General features: G+C 45.9%; 1 protein-coding gene and 1 long non-coding RNA gene across 4 annotated transcripts in view; one reads left to right on the forward strand and one right to left on the reverse strand.

Annotated features, from left to right (window-relative positions):
* Positions 1-1,776: 1,776 nt before the first annotated feature.
* The window catches only part of sona (SON DNA and RNA binding protein a), a 34,629-nt gene continuing 15,039 nt past the window's right edge, over positions 1,777-21,366 (reverse strand). For 2 of the 3 annotated variants that reach the window (XM_060040946.1, XM_060040945.1), the window contains exons 3-10: positions 17,466-17,676; positions 13,063-13,139; positions 11,202-12,962; positions 7,799-8,300; positions 5,941-6,419; positions 4,637-5,130; positions 4,326-4,419; positions 1,777-3,941 (exon numbers count right to left, since the gene is read on the reverse strand). In XM_060040946.1, coding sequence (XP_059896929.1) covers positions 4,345-4,419; positions 4,637-5,130; positions 5,941-6,419; positions 7,799-8,300; positions 11,202-12,962; positions 13,063-13,139; positions 17,466-17,676 — 3,599 coding nt within the window. In that variant the 3' untranslated portion in view covers positions 1,777-3,941; positions 4,326-4,344. The remainder of the gene's footprint in view (positions 3,942-4,325; positions 4,420-4,636; positions 5,131-5,940; positions 6,420-7,798; positions 8,301-11,201; positions 12,963-13,062; positions 13,140-17,465; positions 17,677-21,366) is intronic. The other variant, XM_060040947.1, reaches the window with a different exon arrangement.
* Positions 3,880-4,172, forward strand: LOC132449228 (uncharacterized). The gene is made up of 2 exons (XR_009523544.1): positions 3,880-4,020; positions 4,078-4,172. It is a non-coding gene; the product is annotated as an uncharacterized LOC132449228 (long non-coding RNA).

A 21,366-nucleotide genomic window follows, 5' to 3' on the forward strand; every position in this document is an offset into this window, starting at 1 on the left:
CAGCAGAGAAATAGTCCGCCAAGACGTTGAGGTTGCTTAGCATCCAGACACTCTGTCCATGCAAGTGAACGGAGCGTTCCCTCTTCGTCATAACTATCAAACCAAACATCCTTCACATTCACCGAGCGAACATTATGAAAGTAAAATGCACATTTCTCGCTAAAAATGTTTCCATAAATGCATTTAATAGCGTAACTATGTTACTATTTCCACCAAGAATAAAGAAAGATGTCGGCCGTATGCTTCTGTCCAAGCTCACTACTCTCTGCCAGTGACGTCGGGTCAAGCTCCACGCTGATTGGCTATCGCGGCTAAGCGCCACGCGTTGGAGCGTTGAAAGTTCAGATTTCTGAACTCCGGGCGTTGGTGCGTTGGGCGCGTTACTGCGTTTACGTGCGTAATTACGTGCTTCTACGCGCCTATACCAATGGTTCCCTATGCAAAAATGCCGAGTTTGGACGCCCCTAACGCGAGTAACGCGTTTGGTGTGGCCGTACCGTTAGTATTTGATATTTTTGGTTGTGGTGAAAACGTGCCCTCTGTGGAAGTGAATAAAAACAGTGAACATGAAAGACTGCAATGTTTTACATAAAGTAGGCCAGTGTGTTGCTGCTGATCTGAAAGTGTATTCATATGATGCAAGTGTGTATCATTTTGTCATCAGATTGCCATTTTTACAAAGAATTGTTAGGTTTCGATAGCCGAGTTTCAATTTGACATAGATGTGAACTGTTTATTTCCCAGTGTTGTGTCTGCTTGTGTGTTGAGTTTTGACACAATGAGCCAAATTTTGCAATAAGTGTTCAAGCAATTGAAAAAAAACTAAATATCCACACCACTCTGGTCAAACAGTCTAGAGTGTCAGTGGAATTCTCTCTGCATTAAAGGTGTTCTAGGTAGAATCGAAAAAATATTATTTGAGTGTTAGATATGTTATGACCAACCTTCTGATTACTGAGTGAAATATGCGGTATCGTTTGAGTAGACTGTGGCTGATTCTGTTCGGGCTCATTGAGACTGCAGACTGTTATAGGCCTATAGTATTATTTACCTTCATATTAGTAGAGATCAGGCGTTTGATCATTTACAGCAACTGTTGATCTGCTTCAAATCCAGTTCCATAAAACCCAGAATAAAGGATCCACTACTCATTGGGCTGGAGTCGTGTTTTGCCCCTTTGGTTTAGAGTTTATTAGAACAGAAAAGAGTGGATATCCAATTTGTCACAATACAAAGCCCTTAATGCCCACGCACCTTTGGAAGGATTGCAGTTTATGTCTCAGGTGATTTTCTCGCCTGAAACTGATGAAGAGGCGCTGAGGGCCCTTACCTTCTGCTCACCCAGCAGACCCAGATTAAAGCCTTCTACTGGGATCTCTCCGCCAGCCTCATACTTTAGTTTGGATTTATTGCTTTTGTTTGATTAACAAATTCATGAGGAAATTAAGGAAGCATAAATATATCCTTCGGTTTGATAAACACATAGCATCAGAGAGCATGTCTGGATGTCAGGAGCACCGTAGGGCTTCCGGTAGGGCTGAGTGGTAGAGCTCTGATGCCACCAGGTGGCAGCAGACGGTATCGGAATCAGACTTCTAAATATTAAAAACTAAGATCCCATCGTATGCATGCTTAGTGCGAGAGATGAATGCTAGGCCGTGAATACTCTCACTAAAAAGATGGCTATTGCTACACTACATTACCAACATCTTATCAAAAAAGATGTCCAGAAGAAATCCTGCAATATACACATTTTTTAATCAAGACAACAGCAGATGAATTTAAGGCTTTTAATAATGATCAACACATTTATGTACAAAGCAAGCAATGTCATACCCAAGTGACCAAAAAAAAAAAAGAATCCTAAAATGTTTTTTGTCATTAAAATAGCTAAAGATTACATCAGGAACTCAACAGGTAAGCACTATAGGTACAGCATCACTAGTTTGACAAAAAAAAAAATCTTCACGGATATCCATGACGGTTTAACAGCCCTGGGCTGGGCCGGGCAGGGGGTGACCGATGGACAATATACAAATGCATGGAATATTAAAAAGACGCGAGTGAGAAGAATGTGTCTCTGGATTTGGGTGTGGGGGGGGGGGGGGGGGGGGGGAAGTATTTGAACGAACAAGCTCAATTAAAGCCACACTCCCCATTGTTTGTCGGGTGTGAGCCGTTTTGTAAGTTACAAAACGGTTAATACTCGTACACTGGCAGCTCACGCACACGACAACGCTGAAGGTGTCCTGGGTTTTGGCAAATGACATTCAGAGACAAAGAGCGAGCACTGTCTATGGTTACACAAAGGGCTTTTCAGGATATCATCAGGCCATCTTTCTCTTTATCCAGCTCACACCAAAAGGTGTCGCGCAGCTCTGAAACACTAAAATAAAAATAAAACATCGCCTGCACTACCACCTTTAGCGGCAAGTTCGCCTCTGTACCATAGGACAAAGATCTCACTATTCTGAAGGTACAGGGAACAGATCATCAAATCAACTCACAAGCTCAATGATCCCTTGGTTATCTTAACACGCTATCATAGTGTCCCGACTCCCCACATCACTAACGCAAACCCCCAATTGATCGTGAAAAACCTGAGACGAGTCCACCTGACGGGAGTGATGGGGGAGACGGGGGAGATAGGAGCGTTAATATGCACAAGGGGCCAGCACAAAACACCACGCTACCGGCATTCTGATTGTCCCAAACAAAATGGATTCGTCCATTGGCCCAGGGGAATCTAATCGACGAGACATGTTGTACTGCTCCTTCATTTGTTTGAAGATGATCCTGTTTGTTTACTCTTCTGGATTTAAAAATATATGCATCACATAGGATAAAACCAAAGGATCTCAATTTAGGAATCACCAAATATGCCCCAACTAAAGGTATGCCTGTGAGGCAGACGTTTTGATTCAATGTACCTTTAATGGACATGGGAACAGTGGCTAAAACAAGGTTGACAATCAGAGATCACAGGCCAGGAAACGTTTTGTGCTGCCAAGGAGTGCAGAATGTTGTGAAGTCATACAAATGAAAGGTTTTGCACGTCAAACCATTGCATTAAGGATGGATCTGTAGGCTTTAGTTGTATACCATGTAGGGGCTATGGGAGAGCCATCTTAATTTCAGTGGGCACAAGGGATCATAAAGGAAAGGCAAGTAGAAACATCAGGATAAAACGGGATCCAGGACAGAGCATTTGGATTAACGGTTTTGTATGAACCCACATTCTGTGCTTCAACCCATCCACATTCATGTCCTGCTAAGGACAATAACCGTGTCATCTTACTAACCGCTGGGAAGCGTGTCGTGAAACAACTCATCTCACGCATGCCGCCAATCAAAACCATCAGTGATCTCAGGGCGTTAGGAGACAAGAGGCGTGGGCGGGCCCGGTACACAGCGAGACACAACGCAATTAACCAGAAGATTTTTATATTTTCTTTTACAAAAACAAGTAAAACATATTCGTAGGAGGAACTCATCTTTTACAAAAGCACTATCACCGCGAGGTGGGTGCTTCGCCAGCCTCCGTCGTATAAACAGCGAGCCTGTGTGGAAGAGGAGGTGGGGGGGGGGGGGGGACGGACCACTGCACGGTGAGTTGGTAAAGAGTCACCACTATGTACACTTATGCACACTCCCAGCTTTCACATTACAGTCAAACTACTGTGCGTGCACACACACACACCGGAGTGTGTCCCCAGTGGGGTCACTGCAGCGTCTCCTCGCCAGTCCCTCGTGCACCGCACACACACACACAAATAAACCAGGTGTGACTGCTGCTCCTCTACTGTTACCATGACAACTAGGGTGCTCTTGTCACTGATAAAGGAGGTGGAGTCGGGCGAACTGTGGGATAGGTTAGTCCTCAAGGCCAATCTATAAAACACAGAACATCCACTCCGGTCCAATAGAGGGAGCTCCGGCACCTGGGAAAGCACAACGGGGATATTTAAACTGCTGTGGTAAAACAATGACTTTAAACGCGAGTCTACAGATATTTTTCAGGTGGGGCATACTCATGGCTAGGTTGTTTCAGGACAGACAGTATTTTGAGTTGCTGAGATGTATACAGTTCGATAATAAACCAACTGAAAAAACGAAATGCTGTTAGAGCTTCAATTACATTTTTTTTCGTGTAAAAGATAAGTGTTTATAAATCCACCAAGTAAAAAGCTGAATGTACAAGACAGCAAATCAAACAAGAGAACTACTCTGATAGGCAGATAACATCCACTGACACAATTATAATATATGCTATTGTAATACATTATAAAAGACCCAAAATAACTTCTTTAAGTTGGTCATCTTACCGCGAGGACACACGATGCTCTAGCTCTCATCATCCGAGACGTGGGGTTTAGCGATGGCCATCTCCTCCTTGCTGTTGGCGATCATCTTGCACTTCTACAACACAATACAAATGCTGGTGAGCTGGTCAGCAATAAAAACGCGTGGGTGCATTCACATCAAAATAACAGCAGGATGAGACTTCATTCTCAGCAAGCAAAGACACTCATAAGACCCTGCACTGGAGATCAACAACAAGCCCCCGACATCAACATCAAGACCTCGACCTCCGACACATCAACAGGGGTGTCTGGGAGGACGCGAGTCAGCTCACCTCGGTGAGCTCCTTGATGGTGTGTATGTTGGCCTGCTGGGTCACCTTCCTCTTCACCTCCTCGATGTGGCCCAGGTTGAGGGGGGGTGCGGGCGGCGCCAGGCAGGGCGGGGGCTTGTTGGTGATGGTAGGCAGCGGGGCCAGGGGGGGCATGGAGGCCAGTGCACCCATGTTGGACAGGGCCGCCGTCATGGTGGCCGCTGTCATGCTGGCCATGGCGGCGCTCATGGTCATATTGGACATGCTGCCCATGCCCATTGGCCCCATGTTGCCCATGCCCATTGGCCCCATGTTGCCCATGCCCATTTGCCCCATGTTGCCCATGCCCATGCCCATGGGCAGGGGGAGGGGCAGGGAGAGCGGGGTGGGGGAGGGCGTGGGGAGCGGGAGCTGGAGGATGGCTTTGGGTCGCAGGCTCTCGGGGATGGGCACCCCAGCCTTGGCGCACATGGCAGCCGCGTTGGCCTTGGCGATCTCCAGCAGCTGGTCCTTATCTGGAGGGAGACGACCAGATGATGAGGATACAGGGCAGGACGTCATGTTTTGTTTTTTATTAACGGCCAAGGAAAATTAAATGCAATTACGAGTCTTTCATCTCAAAAGAGCCAATGTTAATTTTTCATAACTTTGACTGTTCATTTAATTCTACCAGGATCCCATTGTCACCGTTTATGGAACCAAACAATGGCGATACTCGATACATGAATCTTCCTATAGACATCAGTTAGTTCAAATGAAGACACACCGCTATGAAAGTATTGGGTTCTTCAAATGATCATAAAGTTTAAGAGGTGGTTTAAACATTGTGAAATGTTTCCATTAATCTGCACCGTAGCACTTGCGCTACTCAAGAGCATGTGGAGAAATGCACTATTGTAGAGGACGGGACGCCATACTAGAAATAAATCCGAACTTGGGTATATCACTTTAGCAATCCGTCTTCAGTAGGTAGAGCTTTTGATGAAGGAGGAGAGCCAAAAGGTGGTTTGTAAGGAAGGTAATGTCGATGCGCTTGCGGTAGAAGACAAAAGGACCACGTATGCAGTAAATACCTTCTACAATTCTGCGATAAAGAGGCAAAACATTGTGCAACCACATCTGTTGGGATGCCTCCAAATGAAAACAACAGAAGTGTGAGTCTTGAGCCCTGCCGGGACAGTGACTACACATCCGTCCAGACTGGGACGCTTCTCTGAGTACCCTAGTTACAACACCACACCTTTTGAACTGGGTGAACCGAACAATAGACAGACCCGAGCCGATCTACAGAAATAAGCCAGCTCTACAGACAGAAGGTGTATTACCCAGGTCTGTGAGCCGCGGCGGGGTTTTGCTGCCGCTGCGGCGTGAGCGGGACCCGGAGCGACGCTGCTTGCGTAGAATGAGCACGGGGGAGTGGCTGGGCTCTCTCTTCCACCGGTCCCGCCGGTCGAAGGAGCGGCTACGGAATGCAGGCCGCCGGCCCCGCCCCCTGGAGCGCGAGCGGCGGCGGCGGCTCGGGGAGCGCGAACGCTTCCGCCGGCCAGCCGAGCGGCTCTTGGATCGCTTGGGGGTCTTGGATCGCTTGCGGGCACGGCCGGCGGGGGAGCGGCTGCGCCTCTTGCGTGCGGGGGAGCGGGACTTGGAGCGGCGGGTCCTGGCCCGGGACTTGGAGCGGGACTTCCGCCGGCGCGCAGCCGAGCGCGAGCGGCTGGCCCGCCGACGGTGGGCGGGGCTCCGGGACTTGGAGCGGCGCTTTTTGCGCTCGGCCGGTGACGCCTTCTTCTTGACTGGAGACTTGGACCTGAAACGGGCAGCAGCGGGTCACTACATGGAACAATGCTTGGAATGAAATAAGCTTGCCTTTTACCATCTATAAGTGTGTGTATGCCATACGTAGGCCTGTCACGATAACACATTTTTCTGGGCGATTAATTGCCCCAGAAGTTATTGCGATAAGCGATAATCTTGCCGTTTTTCAACTAATATAATGATAAAGTACACCCTTTCGAAGATCAATAAACTTTTATTTTTTAAAGAACACTGGAACTGGACGTCTGGAAGACAGAATATATATATAGAAAATATCCAGAATAAATTAACAAATAAAAACTATCGATTATTAACAAAAAATGCTCTTGAATAAAAACGAAACACCAAAAACAATAAATAAAATTGAAACACTAAATAAAAAGGATGTAAACGCGATTGCGCTTCAAAAAATAATAAACACTCGCCAGGGCTCCGCCTCCCACACAGACCTTGCAACAAGTGACTGACACTTGACGAGGGGGTTTACTCGTTGTGCCCAGTAATTATGAGCCGGAGCCCGATTTCAACCCGACATTTGTTACTTAGTCCTACCCTGCTAAATATATATAAATAAATATAATGCATGGAACGCCGGTCATCATCGGGAAAATAAGCCCCGACAGGGCGAACAGGCGACCGACGCGCAGCGGAGGTGTCTTGCTTTGCCCTGAAGGGGCTTATTTTCGATAATGACCGGCGACGTTCCAGACATTATCCCGCTTATTACAAGGCTACTTGCCAAGACGAAGAAATTACTTCACATGGTGTGTCTTTTTACAATTTATTTGTTAGCAGCATTCGTAGTGTTGATCAGCAGAGAAATAGTCCGCCAAAGACGTTGACGTTGCTTAGCAACCGAAGACGCTGGGGTTGACAAGTTACCGGACTACTGCCGATGCAAGTGAACGGAGCGTTCTACAGCATTGAGAAGACCCGTGTAATGAAGGCCTATAATATTTCTGTTTATGGCATAGATTTCTTCTCAGATTAGGGCCAATAAAGCAATGATTAAAAAAAAAAAAAGAGTGCGAATGGAAATTATTGCGGCCGGCAAAAAATTATCACTCATTTTAATTTATCGCGCAATTAATTGATTTATTGCATATCGCGACAGGCCTATACGTCCTGCTGGAGGTCAGGATAACAGAGATCCTGACCTGCAGCAGGATGTGCAGAATGCTGTGGTGCATGTGAATGTGTGAGCTCGTTTGGGTTAGCCGTTGATTTGAATGATGGCGTCTGAGCGAGGGAGAGGCTTCCAATTGCAAAGTGTTTGAATTTCAAGCTGAAAAATTAGGTTATCATCAATAATGCCAACTTCAATCTGAGGTGGCGGGGCCAAAGAAGAAAAGCCATGTGCACAAGACCCACCTGGACTGCTTCCTCTTGGACACCGACCTCCTCTTGGACACCGACCTCCTCTTGGACACCGACCTCCTCTTGGACACCGACCTCCTCTTGGACACCGACCTCCTCTTGGACACCGACCTCCTCTTGGAGGACGAGCGCCTGGGGGAGGGCGACGTCTTCCTGTGGGGCGGGGCAGCGGGGGAGCGAGACGGGGAGTGCTGCTTCTTCTCCGTCCGGACGGGGGAGACGGAGCCCGAGGAGCTCCAGGGCTGCTTGGGCTTTAGAGGAGAAGCTGCCTTCTCAGCCCCTCCCTCCTCCGCCTCCTCCTCCTCCCCTGTGGAGTCTCCAGAGGCCCCGGAGCCGGCGGGGCCCGCCGCGCACTCAGGAGAGGCAGAAGGGGAGCAGGAGCCGTCCCGCTCGGAAGGAGAGCGGGCCCCCTGGTGGTTGGGTGTGGGCCGGGGCGAGGAGCCGGCGGGCGCGGCGCTGGGGTCAGCGTTGGATAAGGGCAGGGGCTTCCAGGGGCCTACATGGACACAAAGGGAAAAGTCAATACCTTCCCAGTTCAACCCATCTAAAACCTCCACTTTCAGGACATATGACGCCGCTGGACCCGATTAGAGAGGGCATTACTCCACAGAATTTACAAAAAAAGCGCAAGTGAAACATCCAAGTCTAGATCGATCTGTAGAACTGTGGCATCTTTGTCAGACGATTCCTCTTTGGAGAATCGTAACGGCCTTTAGCCGATTACCTTTAAAGACACGACTAAAAGCCAGTGAAAAATAGATAAACTCCATTCCCCCCTGCGTTTTCATGTTTTTTCATGTTACGATTCATAAGAACCCTAGATACACAAAAGATGACGTCATCGTCCACCCACCAGGTGGGTAACGTTCGATTCCCGTCTAATTTGTTTTTGTTTTATTTGTACTATTTTTGTAGCTTTAAATACAGCCCCTTGGTAAATAGGATTACTAACTGCACATTCAAGTATATTCTGCTCAATCTACAAGGTTCAACAAATGCTGTTGATTACATCTTCGACTGTATGTATGTATTAGGGATGGGCAACAATCGTCGAATAGTCAGTCACGTAGAATATCGAATAATGAATGTGACTATCGTTATTTATTACACGCTCTTCTTAATAAGCGGGATAATGTATAGAACACAGCTGGTCATAAACATTATTCAAGTTCATGTTGTAGTCCAAGCCTACTGTCATTCCTGTAGTCTAAAATCATTAATGCTTGAGGCAACATTATGAAATTAACAGTTTTGAAGATGATTTTGCAGTTTTTAGGGGTCCAAGCCAACAGGTTGGATCCCTGTTTTTGTAGCGATTTTTCTTTTTATTATTATACTTCCTTCCCTAAAAGTGGGCCCACACCCCAAACCGTAAATGGTGCGGACACGCCAATTGCATGACTAGATCCAGGTCTGTGAGGTGTACGCCGACTACAAAATCCAGACATGCTGGTCACTAGGTGGCGCGATACCAAGGAAAACGCGTTTGGGGCTATAACTCCCACACCAAACCTCCCACAGTCCAAAACGTTACACACAGATTCACTGGAGTCTGCTGCATCTTTTTTCGCAAAATCGCGCAAACCTCTAAACTGCCTTTTCGCAACTCCTCCCACATTTCTTGCACAATCGCCACCAAACTTTGCGCACGACATCTTCAGACGCACACCAAAAAAGAAATCCGAAAACTGTTTGGATCCGACCGTCGACGACGAAACGGTAGCGTTTTGAATATTTGTCGCTTAGCTACGTTTTAAGTCGAAAAACAAAAATCCAGGAAAAAAACAAAATTAGACATCGGATCGAGTCCAAATTTTAGACACATGTTAGTGCAACCCTTAATTAAAAATAAAAATCTGAAAAATACGCCCTAAGGGGGCGCAATAAACGACAAAATTGTATATCTTCTAATGGGCCAAAGGAATGTTCTTCAAACTAATGGGAAACCATCAAGGGGCAAACCCGAGTATATATAGAAAATATGGCCAAGAATTATTAATGTGGGCGGGAGTTATTTGGAAAAGGAAAATTCTCTTCGGAAAGTTACGCCACAAGGCGGCGCCAAAAACGACGACATTGTATATCTCCTAATTGGCCAATGGAATGTTCTGAAAACGCGTTTTGGGCTATAACTCCCACACCGAACCTCCCAGTGAAAAACGTTATACGCACAGATTCACTGGAGTCAGCTGCATCTTTTGGCATAGGCCACGCCCATTTGCGTCTGCATTTTTTGCAAAATCGCGAAAACAGCTAAACTGACTTTTCCCTACTCCTCCCACATTTCTTGCCCAATTGACACCAAACTTTGCACACAACATCTTCAGACGCACACGACAAGAAATCAGCAAAACCATTTTGATCCGACTATCGTTGACGAAACGGTATTGTTTTGAATATATGTTTCGCGTTGCAAATCAGTAAAAACTATTTTGATCCAACATTCGACGACGAAACGGTAGCGGAAAATGCGTTTGGGGCCGAAACTCCCACACCAAACCTCTCACAGTCAAAACCTTCATATCCACAGGTTCACGGTAGCGTTTTGAACACATGCTTCGCGTTGTGCCGGCGAAATGCACATTTCTTGGACCCCTGCATAACTGCTTGCAGTTAAAATTGAAAAGGTTATGAACAATTACCGATAGGCCATATTTCCATATGCTAAAGACGTGTCTAGTTCACCGTCATGCAGGCTGTGTTCAGTAAAATAAATAAATAAATAGCGATCTGTTTTCGGCGCATGTAGGCTTATCTACCTAAGCTCACGTTGAAATAATTTTGATGTTGATGGCGCAGTTGTAGAAATAAACAAATTGATTTCATACAAATCATAAAAGCCTCTTCCTGTGTCATTGTGTGTGCGTGTATCCGAGGTGCGCGTGTGCGGGGGGTTCTTGATTGACAGATTTTCGAATATTATTTGAATACAGACTTGATGCGCATGATCCGCCAACCCTTCTTTTTTTTGTGGAGTTCTGTAGCAGAAACAGCACCAAATATAGGCCTGGAATATGTAGCACATCGTTTCTACAGCTAGAAGCATTTTTGCAATGAGTCAATCATTACGGAGAAATTCTGCCACGCTGTCAAGGAAAACGCGGAGGGGGGGAAAAGATAATTTTTCGCAGGTGTGGGCAGAGCAAAAAAAGAAGAAGGAATGTGTTGTCTAAAGCCTAGAAGAACCTAAAGGACGGTGTGTGGTCTAAAGCTATGAAGAACCTAAAGGAAGGTGTGTGGTCTAAAGCTATGAAGAACCTAAAGGAAGGTGTGTGGTCTAAAGCTATGAAGAACCTAAAGGAAGGTGTGTGGTCTAAAGCAATGAAGAACCTAAAGGCAGGTGGGTGGTCTAAAGCAATGAAGAACCTAAAGGCAGACGGGTGGTCTAAAGCTGTACCTTCTGCGGGCGCGGCGTCTGCAGCTCCTTCAGTGTCCTCTGCCGTCTCTGCCTTGGACGGCGAGGGGGAGGGCTCCCTGTCCTGCCCTGGGGAGGCGCTCCCAGACACCCTCTCACTGGAGCCAGACCGAGACCGGTTCGGGGCAGGCGAGGCGGACTTAGACAGCGACCTCCTCAAGCTCTTACTGGGGGACTTGGACTGCCTCCCGGCAGGGGCCGGTGTGTGGGACTTTGACCTGTATCGCATTGACAACGAGCGCGACTTGGAGCGCTTCAAGGACCTGGGCGGCGAGCGGTTCCTCTTGCTGGGGGAGTTCGATCGCCTCCGGGCCCCAGGGGACCTAGACTTGGAACGCCGGCGGGAAGGCGGTGTTCGGGACTTACTCTTTTTCCGGGGACTCCGGGACTTGGTGCGGCGCTTGCGTCTGAGCACCACGACGGAGCGTGAGCGTGTGCGCCTCGAACGCCTCGTGGACCTTGAGCGGGAACGCCGCGTCCGAGAGGGCGGTGGCAGCGGAGACCTCCGCCGCCGGGTCTCGGGTGAGCGGCTCCCGGAGCGCCTGGCGCCCCCCCGCCTCACCGGGGTGCGGGACCGCCTAGCGGGCCGCCGGGTCCGGCCCACCGAACGAGAGTGCGAGCGGCGGCCGACGGCGGTACGCCGAGGAGACCGCGTCCTGGAGCGGCGGGCAGCGGACCTGGACTTGGACCGCCGGTTTCTACGCGGGGAAGGGGACCGACGCATCCCGCGTTTAGGAGAGAGCTTCCTCCTCGGGGGGCTCGGGCGCCGCCGCTTGGGTGACGCCGACAACGTCGTCCTCCTTCGCTTGGGAGAAGCGGATAACGACTGGCGCTTGGACCTCTTGGGGGACTTGGCCTTCTTCTTTCTCTTGGGGGACAGGGAGCGCGACGTGGAGCGGGACAGCTTCCTGTCTCTCTTCGGGGAGCCGGTGTGGCGGAGCGGTCTTTTGGGAGACAGAGAAGCAGACTTCCTCTCAGACTTGGGGGAGTGGGAGGTGGAGCGCGAGCGCTCCCTGGCCTGTGGCGGTGAGACGGACCCGTTGGCCTCCGATGAGGACCTCGATCTCGTTTGGGAGCGCTCTTTCGAATCCTTGTCTGTGGCGGCTGGAGCCCTTGTCTGCTGGCGTCTTGGGCTGGGCGTGGAAGACCGACTGTGACTCGACCCGGAGCGCTTGATCCCAGGGGCACGCTGGGGGGACGCGGACAGGGACCTGGAGCCCTCCCGCTCTGCCCCCGGGGCCCTTTGGTTCACGTTGACCTCATCTTTTAGAGCAGGGTCGTCTTGTGACGCTGTGCCTTCCTGTTTAGGTATGATGTCGGGGAGCGCGTGGCTGAAACTGCCATCACCGTGGTTCCCCTCGATTCTGACGTCAACCCCAGCCGGGTGGGCTTGGTCCTGGCCAGCAGAGGGCGACATCACCTGCACCGAACCGTTGGTGCTGCCGTTCTTCCCTGTGGAGGAGAAAACGTTGTTCTCCGTGTTTTCGTCCTGCTTGGCGTGAGGTGGTTCGAGTTTCTCTGCCCCTCGCTTGCCCTTGGGCAGCAGCTTGGACACGGCCTCGGGCGCATCGCGCGTCCCCTTGCCTTCGTCCGGCTCCGAGTCAGAGCCCGACGCGGAGCTGCTCTCAGACGCCGAGTGGGACGGGGATCTGCGGTCCTGCTTCTCGTCCTTCTTCTTCTTCTTTTTCTTCTTTTTGGAAGCGTGCTTTTTGTGCTTTTTGGTCTTGGCGTCTACCTCAGATTCTGTGACAGAATGGAAGTGGGTGAGGAGAGTACAGATGATTAAGGTCACAAGGAAACTCTTCCTAGACCGTCTGCTGGGGGAGCACCGGTCATTCCTTACCTGTGATGCCGTCCTTTTTGCTGCCCTCCTTTGGCCCGACTTGGTCTGCAGCCCCCGTGGTAGATGCTAGTCTGGCACTGTCCATTAAAAACAGAAAAACAAAATATAAATTGTAATTATTGACCTCTGCGATTAGTTTGGAATCTGAATATTTTTACCAAAGAGAATCCCATTTTAAAGATCCCATATCATGCTTTTTAGGGTTAAAAATTGCATTTGGGGGTACTACTAGAATAGGGTTTCATGCCCGTTTGTTAAATATTCAGCGTTTCCGCTAGAATAAATTGGTGGCGGTCATGTGACCTGGAAGGGTTAATTTTAACGTTTTTAGATCAAGCCCGACCCGACCCCGTGCACGTTCTGTCCGAGCTCGGCCCGACACATTAACTGTAATTATGAGCCCGAGCCCGATTTCAACCCGACATTTTTTTTAATACATGTGTAACTTTGTACACATTTGTTACTTAGGCCTACTATGCAACATATATATGTAAGGAATAATGTATAGAACGGCGGTCATTATCGAGAAAATAAGCCCAGACAGAAGGGGGCTTATTTATTTTCGATAATGATCAACGACATTCTATACATTATCCTGCTTATTACAAGGCTACTTGCCAAAACAAAATATAACTTCACATGGTGTGTCTTTTTACAATTTATTCGTTACCAGCATTCGTAGTGTTGATCAGCAGTGAAATAGTCCGCCAAAGACGTTGACGTCGCTTAGCAACCAAAGACGCTCGGGTTGACAAACTACCGGACTACTTACTACCCATTAGTGGTGCAACGGTTCACGGGTTACCCGTACGGATCAACCCTCACGGTTCGGGATGCAAGTGATCCACGCATCGGCTGATAAAAAAAAAAAGTTGTGCGTTCACTTGATCAGCGCATGTTTAAAGGACAATTCCGATATTAAAAACAAGTATCGTAGCGAAATACAGTTTCTGTTGCGTTTTATTTGGCGTTCCCCAAATCCCATTGAACCGGAAACCGGAAGCGGACATGTTTATGTTTGGTTGTAGTCTTTTCGCTCGGTTCTCCGTATCAACAGTAGGGCTAGAATCGAGCGAAAAGACTACAACCAATCCCCCTTGCAATGAGCAATGAGTCTTCAACCCGAAATCAATGGATTTACAAAATGCCAAATAAAACACGACAGAAACTGTATTTCGCTACCATACTTGATGAAGAATAAGAAGATGAGGATGTCTGCATTGCCTTGGGAGAGTTTGGACTCTAAACTCTCCCCATGCAATGCAGAAGTTGTAAATCAAGGGTTAGGGATTATCTACTATCCATGTTAAAAAGAAGGAAAAATGCCTCAGACTGGAATTTTTTTTAAATATTGACTATGCTTAAAGGAAGCAGGATTATTACCTAATTTTTCACTTTATTTTGTTTTTACACATTTGAAGATTTTATTTAAATGCACATTTGTCTTGTTATCTTTTTTGTTGTTGTTGATCCGAAAATGATCCGACCCGTGACTCAAAAACCGTGACACGATCCGAACCGTGAGTTTTGTGATTCGTTGCACCCCTACTACCCATGAAAGTGAACGGAGCGTTCCACGGCATTGAGAAGACCCGTGTAATAAAGGCCTATAATATTTCTGTTTATGGCATAGACTTCTCTTCAGATTAGGCCAATAAAGCAAAGATTTAAAATAAACCACAAACGCTCGATCAAAGGCCCGGCCCGACCCTGCTCGAGGATAGTGGTGGGAAATATCGGCCCGACCCGGCCCACGTCAATCAAAACCCTCATTGTTTTTACATGAATTGGCTAAACAAATGAAACAGTAGCATATTTAAACACAATTCAAATTGTGCAGAGAATTATTTCCATTGGTCATTCTGAGTGGAGACATTAGAATTTTTGGTCCTCCTAATTTTTTTCCGGTCTATGACTGGTAATTACCGGACAACGGAAACTCTGAAATATACCCCTTATTATTCTCACTAGGGCTGCAACAACGAATCGATAAAATTGATTACTAAATGCGTTGGCAACGAATTTGGTCGTTGATTTGTTGTGTCGCGCGATTAATAAGCTACTCATAGGCGCAGCACTTACAGCCAGCCGCCGACAGGTTGGTTCATGGTTCATGCACGCCCACAGCGAGCTTTAGTGTGAGCGACTACAGCTTGTATTTTGGTAATATCTTAAAACTGGACTGTAGGCCTACATAAAAGTGTTGTACCTTCACTGTCTTTGGGTTAAAAAAACTCCTTCAACTCAGTATCCTTCTAGTCCAACCGAAAACTCTGCCAGCTGCTGCTGCTGCAGACATGCAGACGGGCTGGGAGTCGGCACCGCGTGCATCAACAGTCATTCAAAGCAGCAGTAGTAATCACACAACCGGACGGTGTAGAAAGTCCCATCAGTTAAAAATAGTAATGCAGTTATTAAATCTATGTTAAAAAGCAGGATATAGAGCTAGTTAGCTTAAAAAAAAAAAAACGGACCAATGGTCACAAACAGTGTCAAATGTGATGTGTTCAGGCCGGCTCAGTAATATGATTGATGCGTTCAAATGCAACAGAAAGAAAAAAATAATAATTGAGATTTTGGTGAAAACTTGTTTTCCCAGTAATATAAAATGGATAGTAAAGATATAATTATGACCTGTTTAATGTCCTATCTTGAACTATCATCATCTTATCAGCAACTAAAGCAATATTACAAGTTCTATTTCAAGGAGTCTCGAAAATGGTATCATAGGTTTGACCGGTTAACCATGGACATCCCTTGTATACATATACAATTATATCATACATTGTATGTTTTTTTTTTGTGTTATCCCAGTTATGTTTTTTATTATTTTTATTATTTAAAATTACTTTTAATAGTTCCGGGACGTTGGAGCAATATCCTGGTGTTTTTACACTTCAGTCTGCACTGTGAATTTGAAGTAATATTCAGTTTTTGAATAAAGATGCGTCAATTCCAAATGTTTCTTTTTTTTAACCGATTCATCGAAAAAATAATCTACAGATTAATCGATTATTAAAATAATCGTTAGTTGCAGCCCTAATTCTCACCGTTCATTACTGCAAAACCAATTTCAGCATCTTTCAAAAACTCTTTAAGGCCCCCCTCCCAAGTAGCCCAGTCTGCTGTGATTGGTCAGCACGCCCACTCTGTTACGATTGGTCAAACACCTTGCGCGAGCGTCTGCCAATTCACACCCCCGAGAAGTTGTAAACATGGCCTCTGCCCTTCAGCAGCGCCCACTGCACAGTATTAAATACACACTTAGACTTTCCTATTATAACATGTATATTAGAGCCCGACCGATATATCGGCAGGCCGATATTAGGCATTTTTCAAACTATTCGGTATTGGCAATTATAATGGCCGATAAATTAATATATTTAAAAAAAAAAGTTTGTCCACCAGGGGGCGCTCTAACGCCCCAAACCCGCTGATTCAGCCAGAGTTAGGCAGAGTGAATGACGGAGATCGACGGAGACCATCGGTGTTGTTCATATGTGCAAGTGTGTTCATGGTAAGTTGGCAACTGTCACGAGACATACATTGCTTGAATAACAATTAAAAGAACATCCCCATCAATTCTCTAAAGTTGATAAGCATGACTTAATTCATGACTACCATGTCCAGTTTTGCTGTTACGTAATAGCTGAGAGTAACAGCATTTACGTAACAAAAGGATAACTACAAATAACCAATGTTAGGGAAATCTGTTTGTTTTGATGCGCGTTTCTGGATTATTTTTATATATATATTAGAGCTGTCAGTTAAACGCGTTATTAACGGCGTTAACGCAAACCAATTTTAACGGCGTTAAAAAAAATATCGCGCGATTAACGCAAATATTTTATTTACAATTTTTTTTTTTTTTTTTTTTTTCTTTGGCTCAAAACAAAGAAGCAGTAGCCTGACTGCTATGTTCAAATGACATTTGTTCAAAGTAGTCGTTTAATTGCACTATAGGCTCTTTTTTTGTATCGTCCTGTTTTGATCAGTATATGGCAATGTTGTTATCAATAAAAAATCATTTGCACAAGACAAGCCGATGCACTTCACCATGTTGATAAGAGAATTAAAATGAGAAGAATTATGGGACAAAAAAATCAAGGGATATTTAGCACAGAAAAAGAATTTGCGATTAATCGCGAGTTAACTATGACATTAATGCGATTAATCACGATTAAATATTTTAATCGCTTGACAGCTCTAATATATATATATCGGCCTATCGGATTTTTAAATCACAAAATATTCGTATCGGTCTTAAAAATCCTAGATCGGTCGGGCTCTGATGTATATATACCTCAAACAGTCTAAAGCAAAGGGAAAAGCCGAAAAAGCATGCCATCACCCCATTAAGAAAGTCTCCTGTATCCAACAGAAGATGTCCGAATGGTCCTCACCTGGCTCTGGTGTTCCTCACCGCCCTCTGGGAGGGGGGCAGCTCCGCCTCAGATTCTGCACCAGATTCAGAGCTGCTCTCCTTGTCTCCTTTCCGGCGCCGCTTCTTCTTCTTGCTCTTGTGTTTCCTGTGCTTCTTGTTCTTCTTGTGAGGGGTGTCAACGCCCTCTTCCTTGGCGTTGAGGTCATCCCTCTCCGTGGCCTCGTCCTCACCTGCTCGCAGGGTCCCAGGCCGAGGGTTAGATATGCAAACACCACACAGCATACACAATACAACTAAGATTTTTTTTTTGTGTTTTTCCTAGTTTCTCTCTGCATTTTGCATTTACATTATGCTTGTTGCCGACAGCAACGGCATGTTGCTACGGCAACACGACTACTGATCTCACAAAAAATATAAGCGCGTTGGCCGAAGGAGTGTTAAGATCAACTGAGACATATTGGAAGTATCACTAGAATAGTCAGATGTAGAAGGAACAACTCAAAACCCATAGACGTGCATACATTTCAATGCTGTGTAGTGTAACCTAGTCTCTGTTCCCTAGCCTTAGAGGCACAGGAACAGAGACTAATAGTCGGCATGAAAATGAAAGCACTCTAGAGTCCGTCTGTGTGTGTGCGCGAGCCATCCCTCTGACAGATCGTCACTCGGGCAGCCTATTTACGTTTCTCAACACAGTCCTCTTAATTGCAACCATAGTGGTGAACTACATTCATAGACTTATAATTAACACCATCTGATTTATGTGCGATTCATCTCAATAGTCTATGCTACAAGCCAGTGTTTACTGGCCCTGCGGTACGTGAATATAGGGTACCACTAACACATTACTCCACCTCATTGCTGGTTACCACTGTTTGTTTCGTATTATTCCTTACTTTATTATTATGTTGTGCCAAGTTGGCACAACATAATAACGTTTGTGCCAAGTTGTTTCATATCTGACAACACGCGGTACTACACGTGGAATAGGGCCTAAAAAAAAAAAAAGTTTGGTTCCTGTTGGTTGTCAGTTGAGGTCATGGGTAGGTAGGGAATTTATTTTATTTTTTTATTTTATTTTTTCCAGCCTAGTGGACCACAGCACAGAGCCAAAATCAATCGCTCTGACCCCGAACAGACTAGCTGTAGCATTGTCTGTTTTGACCTGGCCTCTTTCCCTAATCTTCAATGACTGGAATGGTAACCTCATGATTGAGTACAGCACACATGTTGCATAATGTACACACAGGCGAACGCACGCATGCAAGACGAGTTATAAATATAAACCTTCGAAAGTGTCCTCACCCACAACTCTTCCTGGTCCATGTTCATAACCCACGAAATTAGCTTTTTACGTATTCAATAACTATATGAAATCTTGGCTCAACACCGACTGCTTTCCTGCGAGCACTGCTCTTTAGTTTAACATTTTAGGGGCCCAATCCAACAAGTAGGGCCACAACTAAATTAAATGCACACAAGTCAAACTAGAGGGATTAATACGTTTTTCAGTCTTACAATATAGAAGTGTTACATCTAATTAAGTGATAAACAATAAATGGTTGGGTGTGCGCTCCGGCTCCAGGGTTTAACACTGACCGACTCACAGTGGCACGGGACCAATGCTTAAGCAGCTGCCGCTAATTTTAAAGAGCCAGTCAACCCAAAATCTTTATTTTTTTATTAAAACATGGTAATTTGTCTTATATGGTCAAATTACATATCCTCCATGCTTGTTGTGTTGTGGGGGGGCGGGAATGAAGCGTCTTTGCACACGGCACGTTCGGAAAGACAGTGGGAGGGGTCTTCTACTTATGCCATGTTCCAGCTTTATTCACTTTAAGTAGTATCCACATTGAATATTTCACAACAATCTTTCTATTGGCACCAAGATGACACATTATAGCCCTTGCAGTTTGAGATACACACTAGGGATGGGCGTGAGGAATCGATTACTCGAGTACTCGTTGCAAATGAACTCGGTTGGTGGACAGGCAAACTCGAGTTTGCATATACACACAAACAAAGTTTTCTGAAGCAAATGAATCAATTTTCTGTCGGCGCCACTAACGCATGGCGTGGGCACAAAGCAAATGAAATGTATCCATTTCTGTGTGGCGCGTTCCGTGCCGTGTGCAGGCACGCCAGAATTCAAAAAGTTAAGAGGTGGCGGTTAAAGCAAAGCGCAGCGAAGAATTGAAATACTATAAAGAAATAGGAGATCATAAGGTGAAATGTAAAATATGCCAAGCGAAATCTAGCTACCAGAATGTACTATGCGGCACATGCTCCTGAAACAACGGTGAGTTCGGGAAAGCAGACCCGCAGCAACAAAGTGTGTTGGCTATTTTCACCTCCGCAAGACGCAGCTTTAATCCCAGCCGTGTAGAGAAGATCACAACGCTGATTATTTCCATAGTCAATTTGTTGCCGTTTTATTTGCAGCTTTAAATAATTTGCAATAGTTAGGCTACTTGTTTCGTTTTTGTTTTTTTTAAACTATTACAGGCCTTGGTTCGACGTGATTTAAATTGTGCGACGCATATTTATTTTTGTAAGGAAAATGTGTTTTGAACGTTTGCAAAAATAAATAATGAATACTCTGATAACTCTGACTGTTTGGATGGAGAATAAGCATTACATGTTTGGTTGGTAATATTGCCGTTCATCATCAGGCCTATTCCTGCTGCAGATGCGTTGCATTCTAAAAATAGATTTGATTAAACGAGTACTCGATTGATCCTCAAGGAATTCCTTCGATCACTCGAGTTTGGAATTGACTACTCGTGCCCATCCCTAATACACACTATTTACTTTGTTTTCCCCTGGTATCGAAAATGAAATAGAGTGGTGGTGCAACGGTTCACGGGTTACCCGTGATCCGTACGGCTCAACCCTCACGGTTCGGGATTCAAGTGATCTGTGGATCGGATAATAAAAAAAAAAAAGTTGTGCATTCAAGTGATCAGCGCATGTTTAGAGGACAATTCGGGTATTAACAACATCATCAAGTATCCTAGCGAAATACAGTTTCTGTTGTGTTTTATTTGGCGTTCCGTAAATCCCATTGATACAGGAACCGGAACCGGACATGTTTATGTTTGGTTGCAGCCTTTTGCAGACATCCTGAATTGTAAATCCAGGGTTAGGGATTATTTACTATCCATGTTAAAAGAAGGAATAATGCCTCAGATTAAAAAAAAATAATAATAATATTGACTGCTTAAAGGTCCCATGACATGAAAATCTCACTTTATGAGGTTTTCTAACATAAATATGAGTTCCCCTAGCCTGCCTATGGTCCCCCATTGGCTAAAACTTGCGTTTGGTGTAAAACAAGCACTAGCTGTGAAAAAACTGAGGCTCAAGTGCGCTGATTTGGAATGTCTGTATTTAGGACGTCACCAAGAATCTCAGCTCCTCCCCTTACTCTGCCTGGCCCGCCCAGAGACATTGGCCCGCCAATGAGACTCGACCGTGCGAGCGCCACGTACGCGCGTGCGTACGTGGCGTCGAGACGTCGCAGAACCCGACAGTCGTTTGTGATTCATAATATCGTCTGGAGGCGCACACAGCTTTTGGCCGTGATAATATGTATTAAATGATAGATTTCTATGTATTATATGATATTATTTAGATATAGAGCCCCAGGACTGTAACGCAAGTGTTGTACACTTCCTTATTTGGATAACCGTTCTGCTTTTGGTGTAATGGCGCATAACACGTCGGACTCTCGTCTCTGGTATTTCTACAACGAGACTTGTATTGGGGGTTATCTCAGCCAAGGTTGAGAATGAATTGGGGGGTCCCATGGGAACCATGGGTCCCAAGGAACTTTGGCTTTGACTCCCTCAAGAACATGAACCACGACATGGAGGAGAAAGGGATTGTTGGCGGCGAATGTCTCCCGCTTGAGCCCC

This window comes from Gadus macrocephalus, chromosome 20, assembly GCF_031168955.1.
Source record: "Gadus macrocephalus chromosome 20, ASM3116895v1".
Classification (NCBI taxonomy): Eukaryota; Metazoa; Chordata; class Actinopteri; order Gadiformes; family Gadidae; genus Gadus; species Gadus macrocephalus.